General features: G+C 42.8%; 1 protein-coding gene across 1 annotated transcript in view; it reads right to left on the bottom strand.

The window, feature by feature from the left end:
- Positions 1-11,551, bottom strand: part of ELL (elongation factor for RNA polymerase II) — a gene marked incomplete at its 5' end in the record, with an annotated part of 28,268 nt that overhangs the window by 2,829 nt on the left and 13,888 nt on the right. Inside the window, 3 exons of the mRNA XM_010173894.1 lie at positions 1,698-1,764; positions 5,133-5,634; positions 8,751-8,841. Coding sequence (XP_010172196.1) covers positions 1,698-1,764; positions 5,133-5,634; positions 8,751-8,841 — 660 coding nt within the window. The remainder of the gene's footprint in view (positions 1-1,697; positions 1,765-5,132; positions 5,635-8,750; positions 8,842-11,551) is intronic.

Below are 11,551 nucleotides of genomic sequence, written 5' to 3'. Positions count from 1 at the left end.
GCTTCCAGTGTTAAAGAGTCTTTAAAGGAACACAAAAAGCATTCAGCTATCGTTGGAAAACCCTCACAGTACGATTATGTGGCAAGAGCATGACAAGAAACCGTGCTGAATAGACTGACTGGATTTCCACCACCTTCTGAAGACACCCAAGGCAAAGAGAACACAACACAAGAGCTCATGTTTAACAGATGCGCCTTTGAGGCCCTTTGAAAAGTTACTCAGCTCAACAAAAAGCCATTAAACCTGACATTTTGCAGAAAAAGCCCAGCAGTTGGTCTTCTTTGATGGTAAAACTCATCTTTTCGTAGGTGATGACTCTAATTTGCCACCTTCCTCTGTCTGCAGCAGTGCCAGGTCGGTGGATGAACACATACAAGTTAACTTAGGTATGGAATGAAGGGAAAACTTGCACTCTGTTAGCTTAAGTGAGCTCTAGCCTTCAAGAACCCAGTCCTTGCTAGGGGTTGTAAATAAGTATCTACACAGGACACACTACTATGAGTGCATATGGGAGGTTAATGTTTGGAGTCGATGATCTTAAAGGTCTTTTCCAATCTAGGTGATTCTGTGTGTGAAATATACGGTTCCATGATCAAAATAGCAGTGAGAGAACTTACAATTTAAGGAGCTGACCATCAAAACAATCAAATCATACAAAAAGGTGAGACAACAGACCTGACAGGGGGGCTCACAGCCCTGACAGGAGTTCTTTGGACCAAGGAGCTGCAAGATTCCTTGGAATAGATCCCTCTATTCCAAGGAGGGATCAGCACATTCATTGTAAGAAACAAACCAAACCAAACCAACACCCAACCCAGCCATCTGCATTCTTCTGAATGGTATTAGAAATGCCAACTTGGAGTGGTTTGTATGGTTTTGTAACCAGACAAGAACCCAGCAAACCACAGTTTTGTAACCAGACAAGAACCCCACATATCCTCCAGTCAACTGCAGTGACTGCTCCTGCAGAGCCAAGGGCGGATGCCACCTCCTCCTCTTCCCTCTGAGCGATCACAGCACAGCCAAACCAGATCTGATGGCATTAAAAACCCAGGCTGAGGGCAGGGATATCACCCACAGCTACGCTACTTCCCTATCACACAGCTCTGTTTCTACCAGGTTTGGGTTTATGCAGATATTTGGCTTTATGCACATGGATTTTTGTACTCCAGCAGAGAAGGAGATTGTTTAATTAACCTCAAGGGGATCTGATTAAAAAGTCAAGAGGTGAAATCCTAACCCATGGGTTATAACCTCCCCATGAAGAATATTTCACTGGTTTATGTAAATGACCTTTGCTCTGGATGGAGGAAGAATTACCTAACCTCTCAAAATCCCTTCTTGCCCTGTCTTCCATAACATTGAAGGAGATAATTTCTTCTCCAAGTTTGCAACTGTAACACAGAGAAGTTTCAAACCCCTTCAAGATATGCAATGTTTCTTGAAGTACTTTAAGAATTGGTTTATAGGAAGATAACTTTGAACTCCACAAGTAGGTAAAGAACAGATCTGATACCAATTTTAGCCTCAGGAATTATCTGCAAAGCAAGATTTACTTTTCTTTTTTAAACCCACCTAACAAAGTTCTATCAAGTAACAATAAAGTCCAACACACACACACAAAAAAAAATCCCCAGTACTGTGATTTTCAGCTTGAAACATCTCAAAATGATGAAGCAACTGATAAATATACTTACAATAAATAATCTGGCATTTCTGAAGTTGATGTTGGTACACTAGAATTATTGCATGTTCCATTTAAACCTGAAAAAATAAAAACTCGTTTATAGACGTCCTTAAAGCTCTGTGTAATTAAGCTTCAAATTCATAAACTTATCTGCAATATACAGTTTATTGCATTCTAAAGGATTTCTGTTTTGCTTTGAACTGACAAAGATAGAAGATCCACAATAAGGTAGTTGGAACTTCAAGGCTTCTCTAATATTTGTCTGTCAGCAAAACAGTATCAACATTAGGCAATGCACTGAACAGCAAAAAAAAAAACCCCAACCCTTAATTTAATTGGTTTATAAACACAGTCTGTAGGGAGGGATAACACTGATATCACCACTGCTAAGCTGCAAAACAGATTTATGAGTCCAGATGAGAAGAACAGAGAGCTGAGCAATGTACACTTATTTTTTCTCCTAATTCTATGCTATATAAATTCCCAGTATTAATATTCCAGACTCCTACAGGGTACAACAGCGAGGTTTTTAAGACATGTGGCTTTTTCCTCACATAACCCCACTGCCCTGTAGACAAATCAAAGCACATTCTGCTCTATGAAGTTGAAGAAACATGAATCCAGCTACAAATGTTTAGGAATTTAAATCAAGGGACCAAAGACCCCAGAAGGAACGAGATTCTGAACATGAGTCTAAACCAGACCCCATCCTCAAGCTAACCCAAACCCTGACTGTGTAATTTAGAGGAAGAAAGCAGCTGGATATGGGTTTGAAAAGGGATTATTTCTCAAACTGTGTGTTAAAATGAAAACCCTGACTAGAAAGTTAACGGCATCGATGAGAAGGCAGCAAAACAAGAGGCAAAAGGGAGGAAGGTGCAAAGGATTGAACTCAAGCGCTTTGCAAAAGTGTGTTTCTTCTTTCCAAGTCTGTTACGCAGCACAAGCAGCACCTGGATTTCACAGACACCCAGGAAAGGGATGTGTGAGCCCCAAGCCTGGCCACCAGGATGATCCAAGGGCTGGAGCACCTCTCCTATGAGGACAGGCTGAGAGAGTTGGGGCTGTTCCGCCTGGAGTAGAGAAGGCTCCCGGGAGATCTTATAGTGGCCTCCCAGTACCTGAAGGGGCTACAAGAAAGCTGGGGAAGGGCTTTTCATAAGGGCAGTTAATGACAAAACAAGGGGAAATGGGTTTAAGCTGAAAGAGGGGAGGTTTAGATGAGATATTAGGAAGAAGTTCTTCACTGTGAGGGTGGTCAGACACTGGAACAGGTTGCCCAAGGAAATTGTGGCTGCTCCTCCCTGGAAGTGTTTAAGGCCAGGCTGGATGAAGCTTTGAGCAACCTGGTCTAGTGGAAGGGGTCCCTGCTGCTGGCAGGGGGGGTGGGACTGGATGAGCTTTAAGGGCCCTTCCAATCCAAACCATTCTATGATCCCCACACACACCTATCTGATTTTATGGTTATTAACCCAGAGGAACTGTAGGGAGCATGATGTGCCCAAGTCAAACACAGGCATGTAAAAGCAATAACCTAATGATATCTTTTTAAAAATCTATTTTTCCTCCGAATTTCCAAAGAAAGAGACTTTCCTGAGTAGAACAAAAGAATGGCAGAAAACTTGTCTCATTACAAACACCCCAATCTCAAATTCTGCTGCAGATAATTCTGCTTTCTTCCTTACCTGACTGCCAGGGTGGAAGATGCAGAACATGGGTGAGGAAGATCGTGGAGGAGAAAAGGAGAAAAGGTTTATTTTGCCTACGAGTGCCACCTACTGACTGCTGAAAGGACCCCAAAGGTCCCTCCATCGCCTCCTGAACAAACCTCCCAGGAGAAAACTCTGCTTCCCTGCAGCCCCTGGCCCAAGGGGGGCTCAAGGAAGGTTGTCAGGCACTTGCTGCAGGCAAAAGGAGCAGGATTAGGCCTGTGTTATTGCCATGAAATAAGGTGGAGATGGAAAAGATCCCAATTTGGAGGCGAGCTGTCCAAGCAGCCACTGACCACATCCTGTTTATGATTGTTGACTCCCCAGCCCAGCTCGGATTCGTTACCTCGCATACATCAGTGGTGCAGCAAGGACAAAACCTGACTCCTACTAATTAACAAAGAGCCAGTCATTAAACTGTTTCTAAAGCAAAGCAGAAAAGGTGATAAAGGGTCAGCAACTTCCTGAAGAAAGAATTTGAAGTATTTTGATATACGGACAAAAATATACATCTAGAGAGAGAGAGAATGTGTGTCCAGGTATCCACTGCCACCCAAGACACGAGGTACATGGGGAAGAGAAACAATATTCAGAGAAAAATATTAGATCAAAGAATAAAGATCAAAGTAGAAGTAGTATCTAAAGAATGTGGTTCTGCAGTGTCACGCAGTGATCAGAACTATGGATTGACATTAAAACAAAATAAAAAAATCACTGGTGAGCAGTCAAAGTGCATTTTGTAGGTGCTACAAAGACTGTGAGGAAGGTGAGACCTAATATCACATTAACCTAATGCCCTATGAAGCTCTAATTTTCCAGGAATTTGACAAATTAGTTTCCATTTCAAGTGGTTGTTCTTTTTGAGTCAGAATTTGATGATTTTCACACATGAATAGGAACTCAGTGTCAGAAAGTAGTAACAGGGCAAAGGAGAACAAGATGGATGCATAAAGAAATTTAACAACAGATCAGGACTGTGATATTCCTAGAGGCTGCAGGGAAAGTCCCAGTAAGTGAACAGCAGAAAACAGGAAAGTGATGGGATCAGCTGATATATTTGCTGCCCTAACTTGTAGGAGAAGGTAGAACTGACTTAGAAACACACAGGTTTGATGGAAAACATTTTCATCGCATCTCAACAGGTAACAGATTCACAGTTGTGATAGTCACCCCAAAAAATAAGTTCAGAATAACAGTGGGATACAAGAGGGAAGTTCTTTCAGCCTGGAAGAGCTGGTTGTATGCTGCTCCAACAGCCTGTATCACAAGACTGATCTATCATGTCTTTTGTATCCGATATTAAAAGCTTTTGTGACTAACTTCTCACGACCGAGTTAAAAATCAATACAACAGTCATCACAACACCAAACACAAGCAGAAGAGCTGGAAGTCATCAAGCAGCACTGCTTTTTCCATCAGATCTTGCTGCCTTGCCTTTCATCCTCATATATTAATAGGGTTTTTTAATTTAACAAGGAGAAACGTGACACGGTCTGAGACAGTTTCAAACAGCATGAAAGGTTAAACAGGAAAAACCTGATACCCTCTTTGGAGAGGAAGCCCATTTGTGGAGTTGTAGGTAGGGACAGTGATATTATTTCCTTTAACCACACAGTCTCTGCAAGTGGACACGCAACCTCTTTCCTCAAAGAGATGTAGAGCAGAAACCATCCACGGCTGATACCAGCATTATCTGAGCACAAAATGTACAGGAGGATCTCTTGGGCTGTACATACCTGTGACCTGTTCCTGGGGAACACTAACTAAGTCAGCATTTTTTATTACTTCACAGTCCTGCTTCTCCTCTTTGCATTTCTCTTCATTTTTCTTCTCCTTTCTCTCCTTTTCTTTGTCTTTGTGCTTTTTGGATTTTTTCTTGGTTTTTACATACGAGCTGCAATTGTGCTTGCTCGTTTGGGGACAGTCTGTTGATAAAGGATGAGTCAGTCTGTCAGCCATCTCCGGGTTCTCACAGTCTCTGCCGTTGTGAGTCAGGTCATTGCTGACATCTGAAAGGGGATCGTGAGGCCTCGGCAGCTCCAGCGCTGGGAGGTTGGAGCTGGAGCTCACCGACTCCGGGAGAGCCGGCGGCAGGGCAGGGGCAGGGGTAGGAACGTCCTTCCCGTTGGAGGAATTCAATTTCCCGTTGAAAGTGGGTTGAGTTCTGTGAGCCAAATGTGAGATCCTGGGCTTTTTGTTGGCTAGGGGATCAATAAACTCCAAAGGCTGGGATCGTTTCTGAGGAGGAAAAAAAGGAAAAACAAAAATGTTGAAGTTTGGAGGCCAGAATTTTGTATGTGTTACCACTAGGTGGTGGTGCAATACCAAAGAACAACGGAGTTTCCCCAGAAAAAGAGCTCTGCCATCAACCAGAGCTGCCAGCAAGTGTCCCTGCTCCAGGACCACCAGGTCCTGCAGAAGCTGATCCATCCCAAGCTGTTTCCTGACAATTCTGACAGCCGCTCTGGAGCTCAGAGCTTGGTGGGAGAACTTGGAGAAACCCACCATCACATCAGCAATTATTGATCTCCTGTGCTATTCACAGGCCATACAAACCAGCCTGCTCTTGTTGCATCTGATTTCAAATCTAGCCCTTGAGAAGCAAAACCCTATCCTTCACTCTCCCCCTGTGCCAGTTGCTTAGCAGAGAATGGAAACAACCATAAGAACCTCTGTCCTCTCTTCTGGTTGTGGTGTGACGTTTAGAGCACATCACAGTTCCTGCAAAGGAAAGATGTGCTCAGATTTCTGGAGCAGGGAGGGATTCACAACTTCTGCATTTTATTACCGACTGATTTTACCAACTCTGTGGTCACCAACTTTACCCTTGTAAAGTCGCTTCTTCCTCTTCTCAAGAAAGAAGCATTTCCAGGAAGAGGTGAAGAAGTGTCAACTGTTGACTTCTCAGAATTTAAGGCAAAAGAGGCCATTTGCAGCAGTTTTAAAAGCCACGTCACATGGGACGACGTGACCTGAGTATCCCTTTTGTAAATAAAAAAGTGTAGAGGGAGAAGTAGTTCCCAACTGTCCCCATCAGACCTACCTGGCCAGTCACAGGCAGGGCTTGGAGAAGCTCTGTGTGTCTACACCTTCTGCTAAGCAGTTGCCTACAGACTGTGGGTTTAGACCATGGAAGAACATATCCATCATCACTCAGCAGAAAGAAGAGCTCAATGTAGAGCCAGAGCTACGGCAGTCGGGCTCAGTCCAGCCTGAACCAGCCAGAATTACCTTGGACAGCCATCAGTGCAGCGGTGAGCGCCCGCCTGGCAGCACAGGGCTGCAGAAACTCTGAGGAAAGATTATTTAGTGCCCAGAGGAAAACAAGCAATAGTCCTGGTTATTTCTTTTGGATATTTTTTTGCTTTCTTTATGTCTCAGGCAGGACTGCAACGTGTTTGCCAATGGAAATTTTGTTCTGTCACAGAAGCACAGCTGGACACACACGGCTGCTTTGTCAGGGAGTCACCAACTTGCTCCTTTCCCTCCCCAGTTATTATTTCTCTTTGCTAACTCCAGGGGTCTCAAGGACACTGCTCAGTGGCAGGAATCCTTTCCACTCATCAAGATAATTAGGAAAAGGAACTGCTCATGCTGCTGCAGAGCTCAAGGGGCAAGGACAGCACGTCGAACCGGCTTTGCAACATCACTGCCTGCCCTCCCAGCAGAACACAAGCAGTGTCCATCTCCCAAAAGGAGGGGCCATCCCCTTTGGCCACAGGTCTCAGAACAGGCAACAGATCTAAAAGCTACCCTCTCTACCATCCTTTCTCTAAAGCCAACAAGTATCAGCTTCACCAACTTTCTCTCTTTGGTTATGAGGTGGTACACATGTGATAACAGCTCTGTCACGCTTCCTTTGAATTACCAGACCAACCTTTTTCTTTGCCTTCATTCCACACCTGAACTTTCCCAAAATATTTTGCATTCCAGGTTACCAAATCCCAGTCCTGAGAGTTGGGGGGGGTTGCTGGGATTTGGGTTGCTGCTCCCTGGTTGCTGAGACTGCAACCATGAGCAGGCACCCCTTCTCTAAATAGAAACTACAGCTATAGAGTATATATATATAAAAAAAATGACTGCTTACAATAAAAAGCTGTCTGTGGTTTGCTGTCTGACACAAGCCACGTTAGAAGCACTGCTGGAAACATTTATATTCCATGTTTGGTTGCCCCTGTTTCACTAGCCTTTTCTAGATCCAAACCAACCAACCACCTAAAGTTTCGACTGGGTCATCTCAAGACAACAGAAACATCCCCTACAGACCTTTGAATCTTTCAAAATAGATGCAGCCAGAAGTGAAATGATTTTTCAACCTACATTTCTTTTTTTTCAGAATCAGGTTAAGGAAAACACAAGACCAGTCTCTTAACAGCATCGTGTCTTTCCAAGCTAACTCGAAGGGGATCATTCTTTATTCACCAGGAACATGCCCACAGCAGAGCAGGAGAGGATTTGGAATTAACTACCTGGCAAACAAGTTGCACAGTTCTTGTTCTCAATAAAGAATTGCCTCTCTCTCACTGCCAGAAAGCACATAATTTCTTTACCTGCTAATATTCTTTGCCACTAATCCTCGGTGCGTCTGTCCAGACAAGTAGGTATTACACATTCCACTGGCAGGAGGAGAATAAATACTCAACTTGTCTGGGCTGACCCACAGCAGAGAAGAGAAGCAGGCATTTCACAATTCTAGCAAGAAATGCCTGTGCTACGAGATACTGAGAAGAGTGGAGACAGACTCTGCTGAACACACAAGCAAATGCAGCTCCTTCGCAGTTTATTATCATGGAAAAACCAGTCAAAATGTACTTTTCACAGCTCCATGCACTGGCATCTCAACAAAGCAAAGAGCAGACCAACCTGCCCCTGATCTGTCACAGCAATTAGGCTGCAAAAGGTCAAGGTTTTTTAATAACTCAACCGTGTTTGGGAGCTACTTATTACAGCTTCGTTCCAGTCAATTATTAGTAATGAGTAAAACACAAGCTCATTCTCCCAGGAACTCCAAGAGGGATGAAGGCACTGTAAAAAAATTTTAGCCCTTAAAACTAAACCTAAGACACCCTGTCAGAGATCCTCCCCATAGGCTGTCACTGAACCACATCCAGAGGAGAAACAGATGCTGAGGAAACAGAGTTTGACTGTAACTTAATAAAATAGAAAAAAAACCCAAACCCCAAGAACCTCTTGACCTACCAGCCTCCAGCAGCAGGTGATTACAGTTTGCAGACAAGCTGAACAGCTCAGCCTGGACCTACATCCAGCAACCAACTCCACCAAGAGCAGATGGATCTGGTTGCTGGCTCTGTGCTAACCAGACCCAACAACACCCATGGAGAGGAATCACCTACCTGAGGAGGAGAGCTGGAGTTCACATTGTCCTTTGGTGGACTCAAGGAAGGCGCTTCTCCTTGAAAATTGTTCGGTGCCTGATAGAGTTTCCTGAAAAACAGAATTTAGGGCTGTTCAAATTCTGTGCTTGACAAGCCAACAGATGGTATTTCAAATCTTCCTGCACAGCAAAGAGCCTTTTTGTGGGCTCAAATTCTGACTGCTTGAAGATGCCATGAAAGTAGCTCGTTCAGGCACTTAGAATCATAGAATGGTTTGGATTGGAAGGGACCTTAAAGCTCATCCAGTCCCAACCCCCCTGCCATCAGCAGGGACACCTTCCACTAGACCAGGTTGCTCAAAGCCTCATCCAACCTGGCCGAGAACACTTCCAGGGAGGAGCAGCCACAGCTTCTCTGGGCAACCTGGGACACTGTCTCACCACCCTCACAGTGAAGAACTTCTTCCTAATATCTAAACTAAACCTACACTTAACAGTTTTGATCTCAGAAGAAGAAACTACTACAGGAAAATATTAATCAACAACATATAATTAATATTTCTTTATTGCCTTCCTTTGATTTTTGTAATTCTGTGAATGGACATAACTCCTTGGACTGACACTGCAGGGAGGAGGAGGAGGAGGCAGGCTGAGCTATCAGATACACAAGGATTCCCTAGCAAGGATGGAACTTATTTCCTGACAGTTTTATCTCTTTTCTTTTCAACTGGTGACACAAGTATTACAACAAATGAGTTACTACCTTAGAAAACCCATACACAGATCAGTAAAAACTGGCATTGAACTTTAAAGTGTATAGGATATATATATTCTTGCTCCCAACTGAAATACAGCTCAATAAGGAAGATAATCTTTAAATGAACTTCTGCTGAGTTTGTCTCACCCAGTTAAAATTGACTTCATGAGAAAATTCAGAAAGCAAGCACACTAAAGAGGGGCTGAAACTCCACTTCAGATGTTGTGGAATACATTCTCCCACTCATTACCACCATTAAAACATCATTTCACAGAAAACAGCAGTCCTCTTTCAGAAGCAAGCCCCTCTGGGTCCAGGAAAAGCAGGATTATAGCAGGAATTGGTACAGTATTATTGGTCCACCAGGATTTACACTGAGGGCTTCGTAATAATACTTTTAAGTCGCATCATGCAAAATAGAGCTAACTCTGGTCTGTATGTGGGGTATTCAACAAACAATAGAAACCTCTTGTAGCAAAAAAGAGTACAAAGCAAGTCATTCTGATCACATAAATGTGTTAATTCACATTCACACCGGGTATCTCCACTCCCCAAGGGGCTCTCTAGATCTAGAAGCAAAAGTTTCACAGCCTACCAGCTTTGCCCTACTCTTCTGACATCAGCTAGATTGCCCCTGTATTAATTAATCACTCAGGAAAAACTACTGTTGCATCAAGTTGCAGCTGTCAAGCTGAAAAAAAATATAAATAAATAAAACCAAACCCCAATTCAGGGTTAAAGGTTTTAATAAACGAGCTCTGCAGTCATTTTGTCACCAGCTGTACAGGGTGAAAAACCAACGTCTAAATTCTTCCACAAGAAGCTATAATCAGCTTTCAAGCACACACATATTTTTCAAACATTGGGAAGATTATTTCAAAGATAGAGCCCATGACTTTTTACAAGATTTACTTTTAACCTGAGCTTGAGCCTTGGGTCCTATTGCAGCAACATTTAGACGTCTGCAGTTTCACCACCGTTCTGGCTTCAGCTGCTGCTTTGTTTAATTTGATTTAGAACAATCTCAACAGCCATGGATCAACTCAAAAAAAAAAAATATATATAAAAAAAAAAGTACTCAGAAGCTGTGAAAACAGGAAGGGGAACAGTGATATTCCACAAACACTGCAGTGAAAGTGGCATTTTGGATGTCGCTTGACTAGACTGAGCAACCTTCTCACATCTCCTAACATGTTAATTATGGATTTAAAAAAAAACAAACCAGTGAATGAAAGACGACTACTTTCAATTCAGCACAAAAACATTTCACTCCAGTGGTGAAGGATGGAAAACAAACAACGGGAGGAAAAATGAGTTAAGTCTAACATGGGCACTGTAAGATAGAGTTTTAATATTTGCAGATGCACTAATTATTGTGGCTGATGAACCATCGAGCAGCAACAGGACCTGAAAACTGAGAGGACACTGAACAATTGGCTGGATCTAGGCAACCAGGCAGAATACCACAGCCAGCGACGTAAAGCCCTACGTCTGGTGCCTGTGTTCTTCTGGTGAATGTTTTTCTACTGTCTTCAACCCCTACATGTTTTTTCCATTTTGTAGCCTCATTACCTGCATTGGCTGAGCGGGTCTTTGTTTGTACAGTTGAATACATCCTTTCCAAGGTCTATTTTTAGACCTTCGCGTAACTGAATGCCACAATTCTAGAAAAAGCAGTAAACATTGCTTTCTACAGGGAAAAATTAACTTTTTTTTTTTTTGAAAGCCATAAAGATGGCATGGCAGTTGTATTTTTCCATTTAATTATAATTCAACATCAAGGCCATTTAAACGAGTTGGATTTTTCTTTAGCATGCCAAAGCACTTCAAGTGCAAGTTTCTGTTGGTTTAACAAAGTCTTATCTCCAAGCCAATTGTGCTTTGAAATCATGGAAACTGTTCAGACAGAGCATGCTCTACTTAATCTTAACCAAAATGCAATAAAATACGTCTCAAAAATAAGTCAAGTAAAATCTCTATCTGCATTACAAAAATCTGTATTAAGTCAGGACAAACACGCTGAAAAATCCAGGGGGGGAAAATATAAACACTCGGAGCAGAAT

Source organism: Antrostomus carolinensis, unplaced genomic scaffold, assembly GCF_000700745.2.
Source record: "Antrostomus carolinensis isolate BGI_N321 unplaced genomic scaffold, ASM70074v2 scaffold3938, whole genome shotgun sequence".
Lineage (NCBI taxonomy): Eukaryota > Metazoa > Chordata > Aves > Caprimulgiformes > Caprimulgidae > Antrostomus > Antrostomus carolinensis.
The sequence above is the reverse complement of the archived record's forward strand: the minus strand, read 5'-3'. Positions and strand labels throughout refer to the sequence as shown.